This window comes from Micropterus salmoides, unplaced genomic scaffold (genome assembly GCF_014851395.1).
Source record: "Micropterus salmoides isolate LMB-PRFRI ecotype aquatic unplaced genomic scaffold, ASM1485139v1 Ms_hic_scaffold_9, whole genome shotgun sequence".
NCBI classification, from domain to species: Eukaryota; Metazoa; Chordata; class Actinopteri; order Centrarchiformes; family Centrarchidae; genus Micropterus; species Micropterus salmoides.
Genome location: NW_024044681.1, coordinates 25777395 through 25800910, shown reverse-complemented (window position 1 = coordinate 25800910; position 23516 = coordinate 25777395). Strand labels below are relative to the sequence as shown.

The following is a 23516-nucleotide window of genomic DNA, read 5'->3' as shown; positions in this document are numbered from 1 at the left end:
TTACTTTCAAAATCATGTTTATTAAATTTAGAAAACACCATTTTGTTAACAGTTTCATAGCAATAGCAGGAAAAGAACTGAAACTGTGAGAGAGAGAGCGAGAGAGAGAGAGCAAGAGCGAGAGAAAGAGAGCGACAGAGAGCGAGAGCAAAAGAGAAAGAGAGAGAGCGAGAGAGAAAGAGAGCGAGAGCTAGAGCAAGAGAGTGAGAGCGACAGAGAGAGCGAGAGAGAGAGAAAGAGCGACAGAGAGAGCGAGAGAGAGAGGCGTAGATGGGGCCTGGGCCAACCCCTGAGTTAAAAACCAGCTGTGGAGCTCACCCGTCCCTACGCTTCTGCTCTCTGGGGTCAACCTGCATCTAACCTGGCATAGACTAGAACAGAGTCAGAGTGGTAGTCAGCATCTCAAGGTAGAACGCTTAAAGAAACGAGACATAAGAAAACTTTGTAGACATCAGGTAGAAAAGTTGATTTGCAAAGTCACTTTTCAAGTCAAGGTATTTCCTGCCAAAATATACCGAGTATGCAACATTAACATGTAATTAGGTTGCCAAACCGTATCGGTATGTAGGTTTAATCACTTAGGGAGGGGTTTCTGCACAGCTTTAGGGGAGGTGGACTTGGAGGGTACTTAGGGATGTAGTACAGATGTAGTCCAAAGAGGAAGTGCAAACAATGTCTATAAGGTGTGTTTGTTGAGGGGGTTGAGTGTACGAGGGATTACGGGGGTGTGAGCAAAATAGGGCTCCCCCCCTTTACTCATCAAGGTGCTGAGAGGGGCGACTCTCTGGAGGGCGAGCCTGAGATATCCTCAGGGGGAAAAACTGTGAGCGTGCAGGCTCGGATCCCGCCCAGCGACTCGGGTAAGTCAAACACTTTGTGCCATTCGTCTTTCTCGGGGTCATACTTCTGTACTATTTCCACCATGCAGCGATTGTTCCACGAGTAACCGCCCACCACATAGATCTTATTCTCAAACACAGCCACGCCGACGTCGCTCTGGCCACGCAACATGGCGGCGATAGGTGTCCACAAGTCAAGGGCGGGGGAGTAGTATTCGCAGCTCAGCACGTCGTCATAGTCGCTGGTGCCCCGGAAGTGATTGCCCCCGATCACGTAAAGACGGTCACCCACTGTGCACATGCAGTGGAGGCCACGCACTGTCGTCATGGGTGCTTTCTGTGTCCATTTATCCGCATCTGGGTCAAAGCACATCAGCTCCTTCTGAAAAGTGTCATGAGTGATTCCCCCTGCAGCAAGAAGACACAGAGAACGGACATTAGCTTCGTCACTGATCATTTGGGGGAGGAAAACAGCTTTAATTCACCTATGTCAACCTACCTACATTTTCATTTATCTAGGTCATGTGGAGGACCTGCCATAACACTGGAAATGGTCACATTTGCGTCAGTAGCATTGTGAAGAAAGTGAATCATGATAAAGGCTGTACATTTTTAAATCAAACCTTTCCTCGATTCACCATTTCTCAAACCTCAACTTAAAACTCGACAACCCATAAAACAAGGTATACCGTAATTTTTTTATAAAATAGAGTGACATCGACATTTATTCAGCCTCTTTTCTACACAATGCTGATGATAAGAAACTAAGAGGAACACCATTACAAAACATTCCCGCACATACACACCAGCAGACGGGACACAAAAAGCGGAGGGAAAGTGGGGAGGAAAGAAAAAAAAAGAAACAGGACATGTCTACAGGGAAGGCTTAAAATAAAGAGGAACACAATCCCAGCATGCATTTGGGTGGAAGCCAGCCCTCCCCTCCCCCCTCTAGGCAGAGTGACTAGGAGCAAATGCAGTGAAGATCTGCGGAGCATGCCGAATAGAGGCAGAATCCCTCTTTTGCTGCTGCCCAGTGATCGTGTGCTTGGTTTATTGTTAAAGCCTAAGCTGTCTATTCAGCTGCCATGACTCATATCTGTGATGCTGCACCTCCTTAACTGATCACATCCAAAGATAGCTTGACTATCCATTTTCTTTATCCAAGCAGTCCATGGGTCACGTCTGCTATTCAAATCAAGGGAACAGAGCAGGAGTCCTTCATAAAGTCCTGATAATTCCTCTCAAGAGGCCCTGCTGCTATTCTGATTCAGTTCAAGGGCGTTGGCCTTTTCCCGGATACAATGACTGATCAGTATCCCGGTATCCTAATGTCCAATCAGTGCCATTAATGAGACATTAATTAAGCCAACCTCAGAGAAACAGGCTAAAAGCGTTTGCCCTTCCATAGACAGGACAGACTGGGTTATTGTTTGTATTGTCTGCCACATATGCCATACAAAAACCATTTCCCTGTTCAACCATGTAGATATATAAGGAAGTGCCCTTGTAAAGCCAGTGACCCACTTGGTTGGTTGAATCAGTGTCGGCACAAGCGGGACCCAAAGAGAAGATGGAGAATAGACACAGAGGTGAGGCAGGAAAAGGGGGCTCAGCATATTCCAAGAATATCCTTTAATTATAAGAGAGTCAGACTTGCACTTCAGTACAAATATCAATTACTGCTCTGCTTTCCTCCTTAAAAAATAAAACAAATGTACAGTCACATCCATAGTGGATGAACTCAGTGGATAACACTTTGACCTCACAGCAAGAAGGGGGTTCGAAACTTCAGTTGTGTGGGTTTCCTCTGGGCTCTGGTTTCCCCCACCATTAAAAACATGTTAGGCTAACTCTCCTATCAGTGTCCTTGACCAAAGCACTGGCTTAAAATTGGAGTTGGTCCTCGGGTGCTGTACAGTGGCTGCCCACTGATCCTAGTACTTAGGATGGGTTAAATGCAGAGGGTGAATTTCGCTAGACGTACTCTGTATGTGACAACACACTTGATTTCACATGGCTAAAGACACAACCAAGCCGTAGTGTCTATGGGATGGCTCGGAATAGATGGATTGACAGTGGATTATAAATGCAGCCAAAATTACCGGGGCTCCTCTTCATTTTTCAGATCAAGGTAAAAAATACAGTGCATTTCATTCATGGTCCCCAATCCGGTAATATACATTCAGCAACCACACTCCTGAAGTCGTACTGTCGAGTTCATTTTATAGCCTTTTGACATTTTTCTTTCTGTCAGTCCTGCAGGAATATGAGATGTTACAATTAAACCAATCTCAGCTGTGTCTAAAATCCCTCATTCACTACTCTTATATAACGGACAATCATTGACTCTCAATAGTGAGCAGAAAACTGAAATTTCAGACACTTATGAATCATTATTGTCAAAACAACTCTAGTCTATGAGACTGTCTGCTCAGAGATGACTCCGTAAATAACTAAAAACGGTCTGAATTGTGAGACCACAGATCTTAATCTCTCAGGTAAAACGTTGCACCAGAGGCGGTGAGGCTCTGTGCTGGTTCAGTACTCATGTCTGAACTGTGCCACGCCACTTGAGCTGTGATGGTCTGTGGGCTGAGTGCATTTGTCAGGTTCATCCAGCTGACAGAATACCTTCAGACAGCACAGCAGAACCGCCGGAGAATGCGACCTGATCTACTGTGACAGACGGACACGGAACTGCACTTCAGCATGGGTCACCTTGCACAGCAGGACTGTGACAGCCTAGACTGTGGGCGCTACAGTAGGGCCTCAGTTCAAATGGGTAATGCTCCTTTACCTGTACCTTTTGCATTGTAAGCACTACATATTCTTTTTTCATGGTTTCTTGTAAGCCATTATGCATGTTTCTTTCTTGTGTTATAACCCACAGCTGTACTTACAAACCTGCTTGACAAGCTGTATGATGCCAATGTTCACTTTAACACATGCTGCAGGTGCAAAGCATGACACTGTGGGTCACCGTTAGTGAAATGTACCAGGCTACTGGCCTGCTATTGAGTACATCACTGAACCATGAAACTAAAACAAAAGGAATCCATTAGAATATCAAAAAGGGTGAGCAATAAATACGATGTACTGCAGAGTACAGCCTGAGGCAAAGGCATTGAAAAACAGCTGGCTACCAGCAGATTAGCTCAGTCTGCGACTATATTATAAATCATTTCAGTTTATTCATTTTAAAAAGTGAAATTGTCTTTCATCTTCACGCCACTGTAATCTTTGGCTTGCCAAATCATTTGGTCTGTGTGGTCCCAAATATGCCCCAGTTCTTTTGCTTGCCAAGTGACATACTAACTAATAACATTTTTTTTAAATAAAAGTTATATAAACAATGACAGTAATCATGTATGAAGTCAGAATCTCGTTTCTGGCTAGTCAGGGCTACATGCACAGTGACAAATCAATACTCCAATGTGTTGAAAAAAAAGCAAATGAATGTTTGTCAGTTGTGGGACTTTGTGTGAGGAATTGTAAAATAAAACGATAACTGGAATTGCAGGAATAATGTGATCTGTGAATTATGAAATTAAAGTCACTGGTTGTGTGCACAGTAATCAAAATCAGGGAGTGTTTCTAATAAAACAGCGTGCATGCCAGTCAGCATCTCACATTGTAACTTAGCTTAATGCTGCTGCTCGGGAGGTTTTTTAATATTTTATGTTAATTTGCCAAAGCCTCCCAGGTTGTACAGTATGCGGATAGGCTGTGGAGACCAACACTGTCCCCAATACCAATAAGCTGCACCTCTTCTTTAAATAGTTCACGGACACACAAAAAAGCATTAGTTGAAATTCTGACTTTGTTTCTGTATTCCTTTCGATTGCTTCACTCCTCAAACAGCTGGTGTTCATTTCTTTGGTTGTATCTTTGCAGATTTTCAGCTGATCTAGGCGCTACTGGTTAAATTTCTAGAATTTATAAAAAGAAGATGAGCCGAACAGAACTAGAATCTGTACAAAACACATTTTTTTGTGATTTGCAATAAACTCCCTCTTGTCGCAAAAAAAAAAAATCTACACTTCTGGAAACCTCCAGCGATCCAATTTTTTCATGTTTATGACCACTGTTTATGTTCATGTGTTGTCCAACGAAGACAGTACCCACGGCCAGGAGGGATTAGCGCAGCCTCTTCTGTGTTACACCTCCTACACAGGATTCAGTCTTCTACTTTACTCCATCCTTCCCAATTTCCCTTCCACCCCTCCCCTCCCCCTTCCTTTGTAGCGCCGCTCTGGATTAGTCACGCTGAGAAACTAGGGCTCATCTCCATAATGCAGGATTTGTTTTCAATCCTATGAAGTGAACAAGTATCGAGGTGACACCTATAGAGCAAGTATTAACTGCCCAAAGGCCCAGTGTCAGTGTCCATCCTCTGCCCTACGCACTGAACCCGTGCAGACTTTAACTAGCATCACCTGCGTGCTCAGCATAGATGAATCGAGTGTGAGAGGAACGACTTGTAAAAGACACCCTTTTTATGTGATGTAGCAAGTTCAAAAGACACAAATACTGAGCATTAGCGTCCCCTTACAAATCTTATTAGTGACTCATTGAAAAACTAGAATGAGACAAATCACATAGCAGCTCTCTCTCGATGACTCATGGTGTTTTTTGAGGTAAGGTATCAGATGAGGTAACCTGAATTTTATAAGATGTAATCTGCCGTGAAATGCTCTGGGGGTGATCCAATTGGAAATCGGTTTGTAAACTCACCACACAACATTACACGCGCCTCTTTGTTTGAAATATACCACTTACCTGAAATATACATGTAGCCACCATACACCGTCCCAGCGTGGCCATAATGTGGCTCATTCATTTTGGCAACATATGTCCATTCATTTGTCCTTGGGTTGTAGCACTCCACAGTAGCTTGAAGAAAAAGATGAAGGGAGAAAAAAAGAAGAACGTATTAGTAGAAAGTAGGTCAAGACACAACTAAGGAGGACAAACAGCAGCAAATGAGGCCTTGGAGGGTCTCAGCGTGGGAGCTAAAACGCGGATTTAAATACACATATCCACAACCCCACCAGCACTGAATGCACTGACAGCACAGGAAGTAGGGATTGTAAGATCCTTTCTCTTAAGGCCCCTGAGGGGGGTTCTACAAAGTCTGTAAGAAACCTAAATAGGGATGCTGGGATTCATGAGTGATGCTCATATGTGAGTGACTGGTGGCTAAGTGACCCCTTAAAGCAGTGGTCGGCAATAGGCGGCCCGTGGGCCAGAACCGGCCCGCCAGCATTAATATCTGGCCTGCGGCCAAGTTGCTTTGATAGCAGAAAAAATAAATAAATAAAATAAACTGATAGCGGCTGGTTTATGTCAAGTTTATTGAGAGCTTTTACTTTGAAGAATTCTGAATGGACATTCAAAAGAGATTCTGGCTTGCTTGACACACCTCAGAAAAAACTGTCAGTAAACAGGTAATTGGATTCCCCTGAATTTCCTCAGGGAAAAGAAAATAAGTGTCCATAGGTTTATGAATGCGGATCACATGCCGGGATGCACACACACACGCACATGCTTTATTGTGAGCATTTGCAAAAGTGTCCTTATAATCAATTTGTTTAACAAGGGAGAAAAAAAAATATCTGCATGATCTGCATTTGATCTTACAACTTTAATAACGGGAGTCCCCCACAGTACCGTTTTAGTGGCATCTAGAGGTGAGGGTCGCTAATTGCAGCCAGCAGCTCCCGGCTCTTCCATCTTCAGTGTATGCTCTTTAGTTAGAATGTAAAATCAAAATTGATGCTACTACAAAGATGTGTTGGATTAGCATTATCAGAGCTTATAAACACACAGGCATCTAGTTCACTGTACTTGTATAGCAAACGTGATTTTTCATGAATCAAAGTTATTTATACTATGCCCCATGTACACTTTATTTCTCTTTTTGCACTAAGGATTTAAGGAAAAATAGATTCTGATTATTCCAACACTACATGAATGCATCATCAGTCACCGCTCACCCCTCCCTTTCCAAGTGCACAGGAGCAAAGGCAGTCGACGTGCTCCGTCGGATCTTGTGCTAAATAATGTGTGGTCCTACTACTTGTTCTTTTTCTTCTTCGTATGTATTAAACGTAGTGACGAAACGCGCTCTGTAGAGCCGTTTGTCCGTCCGGGCTACTGTAGAAACATGGCGCCACAACATGCCGAAATTAATGTAAGAGGAACCACATCACTTTAAAGTGACAATGATTGTATTTCAGTAAAAAATAAAAAAACAATAATTAATTTAATTTGGATTTTTATTGGGATTTTCATCAGTTATCTTTGTTCCTACTGTTCTAAAAAAACAGAGAAACAGATTTTGGAGTTTTACCATGTGTAGAAAGGGCACAGTAGCACAGGGCAATGTACTACAACATTCAACATAACTTACTTGAAAAATTATTACAAAAAAATTATTCACACTGGTTCCGAATTACAGCATAAAGCTCAGGACAACAAAAGGAGTGTGAGCCATCCCTGCGCAAGCTGGGGAAATCTCAGCGGGGAAAATGAGTGAATGCCTTACTCTGCTTGCTCAACAACTATCATCAATGACCTTGAGCAGTGCACAAAATCTCGCAGTCGTTCAGAGGAAGTACTACAGACATATTAGAAGACAATAATAGTACTGAGCAGATCTACAATATGGAGTTGATCTATGATCAGTAGAAAAGGTTGGATTCCTAATTAGCACAAATTTCTGTCGTTCAACATACTAAGGGTCAAGCTGGCAGCTGTGACATCTGGTAATATAGCATACTTGGCATACTTCTCTGACCTAGAGCAGTGTTTCTCCACGGGGGGCTGTGTATTGTGATTGGTCCCCAAAATATCAATGATTAACAGGACAGGAAAGAGGAATAACATTCTGAGACACAAAATTATTTTATGTTTTTTCATAAATAAATGTTTGCTTTGAACCCAGGTCTCTCACACCAAAGGCATGTCTTATCCATTGCGCCATCACCACCCGTATCACGCTGCTACTGTGCAAGAATATCATTTACAAAATTAACAATCATGAATAACAGTCAAATGATCGTGTGACACTTTGCAAGAAAAAGTTTTTTTCTCATTGGTATTTTTTTCAAGACCTATAAAATGTCTTATAATAGGGCAAAAGAGAGTGATTTGATTGACTAACTACCCCGCCCCCAAATGCATATATATATATATATATATATATATATTTTTTTTTTTTTTTTTTTTTTTTTTTTTTTTTTTCAAAAGAACATGCCTAATGGAGAATGAAGTCCCTAAAAAGTGCACCAGTTAAGATTAAAAGCTTCTTCCTGCAAATATCTGTCTACATGTTGTTGAGCTTTTCTTTTATAATCTGGGCAATTCAGACGTTACAATAAAAGTTCACACCCATATGAACTACCCAGAGTAAACAAATATTATTCAGGGGCTGGGCACATCCAGAAAAACATCAAGGCTAAACCACATGCATTGAAAGGGCAGTGGAACATAAAGCAGAAAAAGGCATTTGTGTAGACAGGCAGTGAACTGGGGACGTGTCCTTTGGTCTAATTATAACCCAGCAGAGAAGACTGCTCACACTGTGGTCTCTCTCTCTCTCTCTCTCTCTCTCTCTCTCTCTCTCTCTCTCTCTCTCTCTCTCTCTCTCTCTCTCTCTCTCTCTCTCTCTCTCTCTCTCTCTCTCTCTCTCTCTCTCTCTCTCTCTCTCTCTCTCTCTCTCTCTCTCTCTCTCTCTCTCTCTCTCTCTCTCTCTCTCTCTCTCTCTCTCTCTCTCTCTCTCTCTCTCTCTCTCTCTCTCTCTCTCTCTCTCTCTCTCTCTCTCTCTCTCTCTCTCAGAGCTGAATTTAAGTACTGGGTGGCACCTCTCTGTGGTCCACCGTCACGGGTGCAGAGGTTCCAAATATATGTTCCACATATATCAATCTCTCTCTATCGATATCTATCTGTCTATAGAGATAGAGAGAGAGATATCTACTGGTAAATTGAAGAGTATTTAACAGAGGGGTGAATTGTGAGTCAAAAGCTAACAAAATAATGTTTAAACTATGAAAATCATCAGATTACTGGCTAAGGATGATCTGATACGACTCCTTTATAAATCACTTTAAAAATTCCACTGACAAATTGTTTACAACTTTTCACTTAATCCCCTCTGCCAGTACCGTTTTGTGTCCTAGCTTAGGCTGTGCCTCACGACCTACAATTCAACATTATCTGATACAGCACTGTAATACATGTACATACATTAGAAGGACTTTAATCTTAAATATTTGTTGAGACCGTATCAGTAAAGTGTCCACCATGTTACAAAGGATTCTGCATGTGTTGAAATGCTTCCATAATGGATTACTTTAGATTGTAAAAAGGTGTTCAGGATAATGTGCACATCCTCTAAATTCTATTAAATTACACAGAGATTATACACGCAACATGTTGAAACAGCAAATGATGTGTAGGCACAAGACTTGATTACCAGCATCAGAATGCTTGCAGTCTTATTAAACTGTCTTTTTCTCGTATTGCTCCATGATATTTAAGTGAATAATCTCATACACTATTAATTAAAGGCTTCTGTTGTTGCTTAAAAGGAAAGATAAAACAAACAAGCAGGGAAATTAACTCACCAAGCTCCCCGGCAGCGTTCCGTCCACCAACGGCGTAGAGGTGTCCCTTGAGTGCACTGAGGTGGAAGAAGGTACGTTTCTCATTAAGGCATGCCACCTGCATCCACTTGTTATAGCGAGGGTCGTACCGGAACACTGTGTCCACTGCTGTCTTGCCTTTGGTGTCATAGTTGCTTTGGCCACCCACCACATAGAGAAAGTTACCAATGACTGCAATGCCATGTTGGTAGCGGGGTGCATCCATGGGTGCCAGCGCCTTCCACTCATGAGCCTTCTCATCAAAAAGACGCAGCTCCTTACTCACAACTAGCTGCTGGCGCAGGACACCACCCAGGGTGACAAGGTGGGCACTGTCTGAGCGGATGGCTGTCCGTTCTGACTGCATAACTGGCTGCATGTAGGGCATCATTTGGTAGTTGCTAGCCTCTAGGAGAAGGTTGACACAGGTGTTGTCTGTGCGCATGAAGTCCACTGTCTGCACATGATTGATGAGCTCCTGTGGGTTCATGAGGGGAAAGCGAATGTTCTTCATGAGCTTTGGGGCGTAGTCCATACGACCGTCTTCGTAGCGTAGCCAACGGCAAGCAGCCTTGAACAGGTCCAACTCAGTGCAGTGTTTCAAGCTGTTGCTGGACAGTACAAAAGCCAAACGTTCAAATGGTAGCTTAACAAACTCTCCCGTGCCCAGCAATGAGGGGAAGTTCTTCAGGATAAAGTTGTTCACATATTTGTCCACCTCTGTGAGGTTATACGTATTGGCAATGCGCCCCACCTCTACACAGTTGTCAAGAGAAACCTGCAGGTAAAAACAAATGAAATTCTTGGATATCTGCAACTGGACTGACGACACATTTTAGGACATGACTGGATCTTGTGTAAAGAAACGTGCTTCCTTAGACAGAACGATTTCCAATTAAAAAATATATTGATTTAGCATTGAGAGACGCTGTGATCAGAGGAAAATTAACAAAATCAACACCTACAGGTGCTAGTCCAATAATTAGAATATCATCAAAAAGTTGATTTATTTCAGTAATTCCATTCAAAAAGTGAAACTTGGATATTATATTCATTCATTACACACAGACTGATATATTTCTAATGTTTATTTCATTTAATTGTGATGATTAAAACTGACAACTAATGAAAATCCCAAATTCAGTATCTCTGAAAATTAGAACATTACTTAAGACCAATACAAAAAAAGGATTTTTAGAAATGTTGGCCAACTGAAAAGTATGAGCATGTACAGCACTCAATACTTTGTTGGGGCTCCTTTTGCCTGAATTACTGTAGCAATGCGGCGTGGCATGGAGTCCATCAGTCTGTGGCACTGCTCAGGTGTTATGAGAGCCCAGGTTGCTCTGATAGTGGCCTTCAGCTCTTCTGCATTGTTGGGTCTGGCGTATCGCATCTTCCTCTTCACAATACCCCATAGATTTTCTATAGCGTTAAGGTCAGGCGAGTTTGCTGGCCAATTAAGAACAGGGATACCACGGTCCTTAAACCAGGTACTGGTAGATTTTGGCACTGTGTGCAGGTGCCAAGTCCTGTTGGAAAATGAAATCTGCATCTCCATAAAGTTGGTCAGCAGCAGGAAGCATGAAGTGCTCTAAAACTTCCTGGTTAGACGGCTGCGTTGACCTTGGACCTCAGAAAACACAGTAGACCAACACCAGCAGATGACATGGCACCCCAAACCATCACTGTGGAAACTTTACACTGGACTTCAAGCAACGTGGATTCTGTGCCTCTCCTCTCTTCCTCCACACTCTGGGACCTTGATTTCCAAAGGAAATGCAAAATTTACTTTCATCAGAGAACATAACTTTGGACCACTCAGCAGCAGTCCAGTCCTTTTTGTCTTTAGCCCAGGCGAGATGCTTCTGACGCTGTGTCTTGTTCAAGAGTGGCTTGACACAAGGAATGCACAGCTGAAACCCATGTCTTGCATACGTCTGTGCGTGGTGGTTCTTGAAGCACTGACTCCAGCTGCAGTCCACTCTTTGTGAATGTCCCCACATTTTTGAATGGGTTTTGTTTCACAATCCTCTCCAGGGTGCGGTTATCCCTATTGCTTGTACACTTTTTTCTACCACATCTTTTCCTTCCCTTCGCCTCTCTATTAATGTGCTTGGACACAGAGCTCTGTGAACAGCCAGCCTCTTTAGCAATGACCTTTTGTGTCTTGCCCTCCTTGTTCAAGGTGTCAATGGTCGTCTTTTGGACAGCTGTCAAGTGAGCAGTCTTGCCCATGATTGTGTAACCTACAGAACTAGAGAGACCATTTAAAGGCCTTTGCAGGTGTTTTCAGTTAATTAGCTGATTAGAGTGTGGCACCAGGTGTCTTCAATATTGAACCTTTTCACAATATTCTAATTTTCTGAGATACTGACTTTCGGGTTTTCATTAACTGTCAGTTATAATCATCAAAATTAAAAGGAATGAACACTTGAAATATATCAGTCTCTGTGGAATGAATGTATACATTTATACAAGTTTCACTTTTTGAATGGAATTACTGAAATAAATCAACTTTTTGATGATATTCTAGTTATATGACCAGTACCTGTATATCGCAGAATATAAGTAGCACACAAGAGGATTTGCTTAATAAAACTAATAACTTTTAGTTTTTAGACAATTGGCAAGACACATTAGCAATTTAAGATGTAGATATGGGTTCAAAGATTTGTACATTACATATAATAATTAGTTGCAGCCCTCGTTTGCATCCACACGAGATACATTTAGCAGTGTATTCAAAAGTAAAAACAAGATAATACCTTCTGAAAACACAAAGGTCCATATACAATGATATGGGTAATTGTGCCCATCCTATATACTTTTTTTCAATGTTTATACACATTGATTTTCTATTAGAGCATCGTTAACATTTTACCTAGTGCCTCTCTCACCAAGCAGCATTTTAAAGTTAAACCTGAAAGTGCTCTTTTTACCCAAGTGCATTATCTGATTTTTACATAGCTAGCTTGAGTCAGAACCTGAACCTTGAGCAACTGGTCACAAGTCACCAGCAGGTTGATCAAACATAAGTGTGGCTGACCAGAATTTGTCCGCCTTAACGTAGCTCTCTTCTCTTCTTGCTGTCACTTTAGCTAATTCAGTTTTTGCTAACCACAGTTCACTTTTGATTGTAAGGCAGCAGGCGAAACCAAATGAAGATTTAAGAGCAATAAGAGAAAATGATTGACGATCATTTCTTCTGACTGATTATTTCTATTTAATAACAACAACAGAAAACAAAATCTTTCTTGAAATGTGCTTCAAGGTATGTGCCTGCCTCCTCCTCAAGCCCAAAGACAGAGCAGTTTAACACAAACAGCTTTTATTTGAAATCATTTTTGAAATCCTAATATCTATTTAGTTTAGCCAATGAGCTTAAACATGTTACAAATTTACAAATGGTGAAGATTAGAGGGACGCTGTGTACTGTACAGTGATGTGCAGCTGTGGCTTGTGTGCCTTACCCCAGATATAAGAAAAACCTTGCAGAAGTCCAGCACAGGAAGGATTTGTAAGAAGCTGGCTGCCTCAAGTGTGTCTTGCAGATTCTCCATGTTGAGTGACAACTTGGCTGTGTAGATAAAGTCAATGATCTTCTTCAGGCCTATTCGGTTAACTCCATGAAGCTTGATGCACATTAAATCCTGTTCTTTCATTCCACCTGCAACAAGAGTGAGTACGGGATAAGAAAATGTAAATGCTTACACGTGGTTCAACTCATACATAATCTTATATGACTGACAGGTCTGTAAGCAGCCACATCTATTTCATTTTTTTAAAAGAACTTGAATAAAGCTTACATAACTGAACAAATTCAATTAAGCTGAAAATCAAAAATGCATTATTTCATTTAGATACATATGTCATTATGCGTAAATGTCAATGAAATGTTTTCACAGTCAAAGGACTTATGTTCAGAGAAAGGATTGAAGGTCTTAGAGAGAATCCCATTGCTCAGCATCTATGCTCATTTGGCTCCCTTATCACTAATGAGCTGTCTCTCTAAGTACAGTTACCCCTTACTCCTATTTTAACAATCTATTCTGTTCTCAATGCAGAACCTTCTTCATCTTCATCATATACTCTAAAATGCCAAATCTCCAAACTTACCTCCACTTCTGTCATGATATGAGACCCCAAGTAACTCCAAAATCCCCTTTCATTGCTTATATACAATGTAATGCTAACAAAAGTAATCAAAGCTATTGCCATGAAAAATAAAACGCCGTAATTTAAATAGGCTAAAGGTTAATACAAGGTCGAACCAAAGCAGTAAGGTCACTTTTACAAACAACATGTGTGTTACCAGTTTTCCTTGGGGTTACCTTTTTAAAAAAGCCATAAAACGGCTGGTACATTAGAATATTCTTTTCAGTTTATTTTTTTGGATCCTAAAATGTTTGCCGTGTCTAAAAAGATTACATTTGTATTTCTGAAAAAAAAAATTTCTACCTCTTCTACCTCTGCATACAGTGCACCAATGAGATGACCTATGCTATTAAGTCACACCTACAATCATTACGTACAGTCATGAAGTACCAATGACCAGGTTGGTTTTATAATATGGAAACCTTTATGAATACACACACACACACACACACACACACGGTCAATTTAAGTCATTTCTCAGGAGGCAAAAAAAAAAAAAACAGTGACATGACATGCGACTGTGTTAAAGCAATCAAATGTGTGCACCACAGCAACAAGAAGCATCTCCCACACAAAGAACATAACAAGTAATGTTAGGCTTTCTAGACCCACCTGTGAACATGGCTTTGAAATAGTCGGAGGAGGAGGCCATCATGGCGCGGTGTACAGGGAAGGCTTCGTCGCCGTCCCCAGCCACCAGTGTGACGTCACATAGTAAACCTTCTATCCTCAGCTGGTCAAATCCCTAGAAGAGAATAAAGGTTGACTCGTGTCAATAAGGTCACAGACAATAACAAGCAAATGTGTGTCTGCCACTGAAATTAAAGCTTAACTCTATTTCCTGTCCAATCACAAACATGAGCCTCAATGTTCCAGTAAGGACAAAAAAATTATGTTTAGCCACGGCCTGTCCAATGTGAGTAGGGGCGCTGTTAGGATCTTGAAACATTAGGAGCTTAGCCAAGCCCAGAAATCTTTAGATTTTCACCCAATAATTACACCACTTTCACTTTATTTTAGAGTAATGAATATAAGATGTGAAACACTTTGCTCTATCAAAAGGTTTCTGGTCCAGTGCATATAGCATCTCTAAACATTGTCTTTTATTGGCAAACCAATGTGTAGGGGGAAATTACACAAAACTCAACTCAAATAATGGGTTGCTTTTTTTTCTTCTGAATAATTAAAAGTGACAATGAGTAGACACATTTATTTCCTGTGGGATGATAGAGTAATTTATTTTGTAAATAATATCAATATTCTAACAACAACAATACGTGATTATAAGCAGCCTACCTTGCTGCAGGCAATGGAAGCATGTAATGACCTATTAGTAGCTTGATATTTCTGCTGTCTATTGTAAGGGAATTATGGTAGCCTGGTGGTAGCTACCTAGCTAGCTACCAATCTGTGTCGAATACATTTTTCATTCACCAAGTCAGTTGCAGAGATGCATGTTTTTCAAACATACGCTTCAGGGAAGCAAATTATGTGTTGAAGATTTGGATTATACACAGGCAAAGTAAGGTAAATTAACATTCTTTCTATGCTTACTCCATGTTCCACATTAATATCGCTGAGTGCAGGCAAGCTAAACCAGTGGTTCTCAAACTGGGCGCCGTCGCACACTGATGTACCACGGGAGCTGGCCAGGTGTGCCTTGGAAATAATAAGTCTTATTTATGATGATTTACATAGCTATAATCATATGTAAAGGTGTGCTTCGGTTTTCATAAATGATGTGCCTTGTGACAAAAATGTTTGAGAACCACTGAACTAAACCAGCTAGCTAAAGAGCCCTCTTCTTCACCAACCTGCTGGGCCTGTAGATGAGGCAGGGGCACACTCACGTCCTAACTTATCTGCTGCTAAATCAACAGGAGATAACTATTCCTCCACCTTCTCCAGCCTAACCTGCACCCTGTTCCCTACATCATTAGTCTTTTTGTAATAGCTTCTTACATCCATAGCTTCAAGTATTGCTTCAGTGAATTAGCTAACTAGCTACAACAGAAGCCAAAAGTGACGAGCCCCGTAAACCCTCCTTCTATTTCTCTCTCAAAATATAGTGTGAAGTAGATCTGCTGCTTGAATGACACAGAGGAGCCAAAATGTAATTGCGTTTTAGATCAGCAACATGATATTGTTTTCCAGGACTTTAAGTAGGAATGACTTTTTTTTGTTGACAGCAGCACGTAACTGGTTCAAAATTATATGTTTGGTGCTACAGTATATTGTCCCCTTTTAGGCATAGCAGCATGCTGGGATTAGCTGCAGTGTACCAGACTTTGGCTACAAAGATTAATTCACTACTTTAGGATTTAAAGGAAATTGGTGATATTTAAAACAAATAACCCCGTACTTTTCCCTTAATCACTAAAGTTATTACTGACTTGAAAGGCTGCACTGTTCCTGTACATGATATCTTCACCTGCAGTGACACTTTGGAGAGTCATATCATTTGTTTAATCAGATTGAGGTCTTTTACTCAAACACACTGTATTCATACTTGTACTCACATATTTGTGGCAGTCATTTCAATGACATTCACCACATCTTGTTACTGTTGCATAAAATGGGGAAAATTGTTAAGTTAAATGCACCCTTCACTTCTGTCCCATTATTTGCCATGGGTTACCAGCCAGTTATAACAGATTGCACTAAGAGCACACACGCAAGAAAACATACATTACATGCTATTAACATACTAATACCACTCATTAAACTTCATCATCATTCCCTTACCTTGCTCTGACACAAAATGATTAATGTGCAGCAAAACCAGCCAAAAGCCAGTTTCAATGAGAGCTGGTGATGAAGGGCAACCATCGCTGTGGCAGCAGAAAGTTGTGCAATGCCAACACACACATTACAACAGGTTGATCTTAACTTTATCATCTAAATCGGTGATTTGTTAAAGCAGCCACCAAGTGCAGTAATACATCTTGCTATGTAAACTGAAATAACTTAATTTAAACCAAAATTCCTGATGCTGATTCACACTTTTTCCACACTCAATTTATACATCACAACATGCACAGGTTTTATTTATCATCAACTGTTTCACTTTCCTTAACAGAGTAATGTTGATGGATTATTCAGTTCTCTGCTATGTGGGGGCTGTTTTCTAGTCTTTTTGTGAGCATGGCTACCATTAGAAAGATGAGACGTAAAGTGTGGCGAGGGTAGTTTGTGCTCTTTATCAATATGCTTTAACTGTTAATACACATAAACAGTTCTCGGAAGAAAGTAGGTCAGTTCAAGAACTTCTAATAAAGCTTTTCTGTTACGTTCTTGATCAGCAGTTTTATAATATTCTTGTTGTGCTCCCTCTTCATACCAAATTACACGGACACCAAATCCAAAGTGCTTTTTCTTAAATCATTGGAATACTTTCTGAGCTATTAAATTGTATCCTGTAATTTATGCTATGAGCTCTTTGACGTAGTTTTGATTTTGCAGCGTGAAGGGTTTTTAAACTGCAAAGAAATTCAATAAGGACAACTTTTCCAGTTTGTAGTAGGTACAGATTAACTTGCGTAGAGCTTTATCTCATTTCAAAAGTGATGATAAGAAATCTGAATCACTGTCTCACCAGCTTGCAATCAGCACTATTTCATGGACATAGAGCATACATTATTCACAGGTTCTCTATAGGAACTGTAAGGAGACATGTAAACACAATTATCAGACGATGAGGATTTTTGACTAAACATTCACTTTGTCGCTACATGTCTGCACTCTCACCTGAAGAACCACTGAGCTGTGTGTGTTGCTTGTGAAAAATCGAGTGTTTCCTGTCTTTGATGCCTGCAGGTGAGCAGAGATGCCCATATCACCATAGCCCAGAGCAACTTTCATGTGAGCGTCGTCGTCCTCCACGAGGGATCTATTAGGAAAAAGAAAATAAGTTTTTACTTCAGGAAAGGGTAGCAAAACACATGTTTCCGTCTAATTTTAGCTCATGGAAAGTAGGACAGAGAAGAGAAGTTTTCAAAGTGACACTACTTAAGGACATATTGGGTGGTGGTAGCCTAATTGTTGGACAAATTGACACCTAAAAGTTGCAGGTCTGCAAGCCTGAAACTGCTGGGAAAGTTGTGGTAAAGGACGAGGCAAAGGCATACTCCAACTCTTCCCAAAGAGCCTTTGGGCAAAGTCCTCAACTCCTACTCTACTAAGGTCACTCAGTGGTCTTAAATATGATTAAATGCTCCCTGATTTGATATTGTGTACCACTGTAAAGCGCCATCTATTCTGAAAATACATGGTTTTCCTAAAAAAAAAAAATAATAATAATAATAATAATAATAAAAACTGCACATAACATCCAAGCAGTTCTCTGAGATATCTTTATTAAGTAATATCTTGGAAACAGGAGCTCAGCAAACCAAGAAATGTCAGCAACTGGTGTCCTGAAATCTGGCATGAATATTAATGGTCCTCTAAAGATGACTGTTCACAATATTTGTGACCCCCTGACCTTTAAACTAGTGCCACTGTCAGGCCTTTTTGGTTTTCTATGAATTTTTATGTGGATGTTGTACCAGCAGAATAAATCCTGGTATTTTAGTTAGACCCTGACCTTTAGAGTTTAGTGCCACAATTGACCATCTCCACTTGAGCAGTTGTGGCTCAGGAGCTAGAGCGGATCGTCTACTAACCACAATATCAGTTTGATTCCCAACACCTATTGTCCACATATAGAAGTGTCCTTAGGCAAGACACTGAACCCCAAATTGCGTCTTGCTGCCATCAATGTGTGAATGTGTGTTAAAGTGAATGAGAGGCAAATAAATTGTAAAGCACTTTGGATGAAAGAGGTACATAAACGCAGCCATTTACCACACGTACACAATAAATACTCAAATCTAAAAAGCAGTTTTGCAAAAAAAAAAAAAAAGCAAAGATTGCATTTAACACATTCATGCTCCTGGGATGATGAACCTTTCCCATTTTCAGTCAGTCAGCTTTCATCTTGTGCCTCCCTCAGACCAAAATGGCTTTTGACATATGATATATCTCATCAAATCAAATGTAGACATAATACACATATTTCCATTTTATGTGCATAGATGATTTGCAAATGAATAAGTCATCACACTTTCAAAGGCCTCATGGCCTTTCCTCTTACACCATACCCAGAACCAGCTTTGCATTTTTTTTTATGTTGTTCGGTTCATCTAACTTTTCTGTTTTGCGGGTTATAATGAACATTGTAACTATGAATTTTAGGGGACACCAGCAAGGCTTGAGGACCCAAGACAAAAAAAAACTGTGTAACAGAAAACTATCATTAAACCAAAGTATTGCAAAGATAAGTAAGCAGGTGAAAGTGAAATGATTGAATGCAAGTTAATGCTCTCTCCTAGGATATTTTAAAATCATTGTGGAGGCTTATTAATAAATAGATTTTAATGCGGTCTTCTTACATGCAGTGATACACAGTGTTTTGACTCAAGCGGGAGTAGAAGCTTGCTCCTTCAATAAACCACACAGTCATGTTTCAGCACAAGTTAAAGGGGGACATGAATTTAAATTAAACAATTTTGAAATGGGCAGCATTAGTTTTCAGAAATACTGTGAAAATATGAAACCACAATACATGTAGAGACATTCTTTCTCAGCCTAAGGAAGAAATATGCTCTGTGGGAACATGATATATTAGTGTTTCTCATCTATGTATTCCAAATCTTATGATTCCTCTGCTCTAGGACAGTCTAGCTAAAATGTAAAGTCTTTAACAGCTCCACAGAGAATGAGCGTGGAAAGATGACAAGTGTGACTCAGAGCCCCAAAGGGAATACTCTGGGGATATGGGTACATTTTGTGCTAACAAAACTGACAGAGAATGACGCTCATTTGGTTAAAAAATACAAATAACAGTTTGTGGATCAACATAATCAGCTAAGCATTTGTCATCTGCTATCAAACAGCATTACTGTCTCTAAAGGTTATATCATAAGCAAACAATGTTGATTGCACTGGTTTGCCTTTGATGCCAAGCTCCTGTCTACCTTCTTTCAAAAGCGAGATTGCTGCTTCTATAAAAAAAAAAAACAGCTGGCGGTGGTGTTGCGTGTAATTTGTCAAACAAATTACTATGAAAACTCCCCATGTTTTACTGCATTTCTAGAAAAGCAAACTTAGTAGAGTTGAGGCAGGTAGGTATTTTGTTAAGTAAAATGATGAAGTTAATGTAACGACAGAAGGAATGACCTGTGACTGATAAAAACGGGGGAGGTTTGAGTAAAAAACTAAAAGGGCCTTAACCTGCTCTGCTTTTAGTATAAGGTGATGTTCAGACAGAAGGGCTACGCAACACAGTTGCCTAGAGAGATCTGCATTTCACACACTGAATGAAAACTGAGCTTAAAACATTACAACTGTTCTCCATGCAATATACAGAGTTGACAGAATAGTCAAGTCGAGTATGACATCTGAGACTTAAAAGCTGTTCATTTTCAGATTTAGATTGGCCTGGTTTTGATAAAATATTCCTTTACAGAAATGTCTGGCTCAGCATAGAAGTAAATTTGTGTCTTCAAACAGGCCTATGAGCTGGCAGCACTTGTCAGATGTAGAAGACTAATGGTTTTTGGGTAGACTATTTATATAATGAAGCAATTCAAAGTCCTTCCGTGGATGAACACTTGATTTTTTTTGTGGTTAGCAGAGTGGTTTTACCATTTGTAAAGGGAATGTTCCCTGCGCTTTGTGGAGACACTATTCAACACCTCTAACTAAAAGCAGATATCAATTTGATGATTCTGAGAAACATACGATGGCTATCATGTATATTTAATATGTCACTGAGAAATACAAAGTGAGCAGGATGCTTTTCTCTGAATACAATGTTACGTATTCAATGGATCGAGGAGATTTGATGTTAAATTAGTGTGATTACATCAGGATACATCCACACTGAAATTTGGCCATAGAGGTTTAGAATAAGCTAACACTTGTGGATGAATGAGTTAAAGGTTCTTTATTTTAGTTCTACCTACATGCTGACCTCTATCATTCAGCTGTGAGATTAACAGCAATCCAACTTAAGCAGACACATAACCGACTTCCAAAACACATACCATCCAATACCCTCATAACTTAGTAAGTAAAGACGCTAATATGGAAGTCATTTCCATATTCAATATTATAACAATTATTGCTCTTAGTGCTGTGCTTATGGTTTTGGAAGAAAAATGAAAAAAAACTTTGTAATAGAGCTGCAATGATTAATCAATTAATTTATTACTTGTCAACTATTTTGATAATCCATTAATTAGGATTCTCTGATTCCAGGTTCTTAAATGTGAATATTTCCTGGTTTCTTTGCTCCTCTTTGACAGTAAACTGAATAACTTTGAGTTGTGAACTAAAAAAGGCAAATAAAGGACGTCATCTTGGGCTTTGGGAAACACTGATCGACATTTTTCACAAGAGTAAACAACTTATCCATTCATCAAGAAAATAATAAAATTAACAGATTAATCAATAATGAAAATAATCATTTGTTGCAGTCCTAGTATGTAAGAGCAGCAACTTTTGCTTTAGTCTGCTTTGCTTACATGTTCACAACATGCACAATATGAAACTATCCTGCTTTTAAAAATTATCTTTAAAGCAACTATTGCACATTGATTAACTTTACAGGCTTAAGGAGAATGCTGGGAGTTGCTCTCTATGCTACAACAATGAAAACAAAAAAGAACATCACGCTCTAAATGCATAATAGCAATATTTATTTGCAAAATTGCGAGTCATTTGGAGGTAAAAAAAATTAATAAAAAATTTAGTTGGCACTGCTTTGACTGCATGATCAGTTTCGACTCTTCATCCCATTATTCCTTAAATAAAAACTTTCCTTCCCTCTTTTCAAAGAAACTTCACTATTAGGTCCGATACTCCGAGCAGACCTCAAATCCGGCAAAGCCTTACTGATTAAACATCCTGTGTCAACTCTTGATGCATCACATCTCTGAAATTGAACACACCATGAGTACTTCAGCCAACTAACAATAAACTGCTGATATTTTTTTTCAAGATGGTTAACCATTAAGCCAAATACATTTGGGATATCTGATGGATAAACATAATCTAATTGTCATTCCTTTCACATGCCGTACAAGTATTGGAGGAAGAGGAAGAAAGACCAATGAGGATACATCAACAACAAAGACAAAATAAGCACAAAAACATGGAGATTTCTGCTACCACAAGAGGTAAAGACAACTAGGTAAAACTCTTGGGTCTATGCTACACATGCTTAAGGTCTATTACAAACATATATTGGTGAAATGCAGTACCATTTATAAAATGAACAATGAAAGTATGAAAGGATGTACACTCTACGAGATGATTAAGGAGATGATCATGGACCACGTCTAGCAGGATTTTGTAAACACCACCACTAAACGCTGAGAAACTGGCATGGATACAACAGAGGTCACAATCACACACAGCACAGGCAATGTACTGGTACATTTACCCTGTCAGGTGGTAAGTCGGACAGGCAGCGAGGAGAGAGTGGGTTGTCCAAACCACAAAGGAGTGTTGGTGGCTGCCGGAACGAAACAAAGAAGACAACAGCTACAGCATCCCACATGAAAAAGTTCTGCTCTGCTCTGTTCTGCAAAGACACCAGGGAGACCAAATCTCTAGCTGCACCCATGGCATGTTTGAAGATAATTACAACTAAGGCATTACTGCAGCTCAGTACTGACCAATGCAAAAATCATTAATTAAACATCAGAGAATAAGCCTGCACTAAATGCCTGTTACTGATTTGTTATACAAATAATGAAAAGTTACTTAAAAGTTATTTATAATTATTTAGATGAACATTCAGATGCACTTATAAAACCAGTTTTGTCCTAACATAATAAACTACGTTAAAAAAAAGCTTTCACAAACGTCACAGTTTAATTTGATTAATTTCTCAGCACTACATCACAGTACATTGTTCACACTTTTAACAAAATGAGGATGAATTGAATGTAGCATCAAACAATACATCATGATACATACATCTACTAGAGGGTATACTGTTATGTCATAAGTATTAATTTTTCATTAAGCAATTCAAATACAAAACACTGACCATCTCTGAAGGGATAAATTATAGATGCTCTTCATCTTTGGGTTCAAAAGACCAATCCTTGATTTTAAATGCTTATAAATTATATCTTAGATTCCCAGTGTGGTATTTAAAATCTGGCGGTATCTTTGATCCCAAATTACACAAACAACACATTCGGAACACATGGCAGATACTGTAGACACATGGAAAAGCAACTTTAGCCATTTTTCAAGTTTACACTGAAGACCATCTTGCTCTTATAGCTTCGTCCATTTTATGGCTTTTCTTTCCACAACAAGCACTGGAAAATGCATTAAGTACAATGGAAAGGACAAATTACAGGAATGCTATAGATCCTATTTTCATGTCAGTGACACCTTCGATGAGCAGCAAAGCTATCTTGGTTTTCACCTATTTAGATTTTGAGCTCGGAGGAAGAGAGGGTCGAAGGAAATATTAAAAAGCAGAGGAGGACGTTGGGGAACTGAACAAGAAGTAATGGAGAAACAAGGGTGGCACTCTATCCAGTCCCGTCGTGTCAGTGGAGAGCTTAAACACATCCTCCGACAAGTGACAGTTCAGGAAGCTAAAGTCAACTTGGCTTTTTCCCCTGGGATGACAGTGGAAGGGGTCTTAAAAGATTAATGAGTAATAGCTTTACTGTCTTGTCATGCTTAGCCATGCACTGATAGAAACTTCATTAATCTGATCTATTTCAGGTTCAGAACATCCGAAAGACCAAAAAATGTCTGCCGTGAAAAAAGGTCTATTGCATAACTTATTATCTTATCT

The 23516-nt window shown here is 39.8% G+C and overlaps 1 protein-coding gene across 3 annotated transcripts in view; it reads right to left on the bottom strand.

Moving 5' to 3' along the window:
• Positions 1-23516, bottom strand: part of klhl13 (kelch-like family member 13) — a 45458-nt gene continuing 21942 nt past the window's right edge. The window contains exons 1-7 of one of the 3 annotated variants that reach the window (XM_038708101.1): positions 22134-22152; positions 17393-17534; positions 14258-14390; positions 12961-13157; positions 9470-10265; positions 5622-5735; positions 760-1247 (exon numbers count right to left, since the gene is read on the bottom strand). In XM_038708101.1, the coding sequence (XP_038564029.1) occupies positions 760-1247; positions 5622-5735; positions 9470-10265; positions 12961-13157; positions 14258-14390; positions 17393-17506 (1842 nt within the window). In that variant the 5' untranslated portion in view covers positions 17507-17534; positions 22134-22152. Of the gene's footprint in view, positions 1248-5621; positions 5736-9469; positions 10266-12960; positions 13158-14257; positions 14391-17392; positions 17535-22133; positions 22153-23516 lie in introns of those variants that run through there. The other 2 variants (XM_038708099.1, XM_038708100.1) reach the window with 2 other exon arrangements.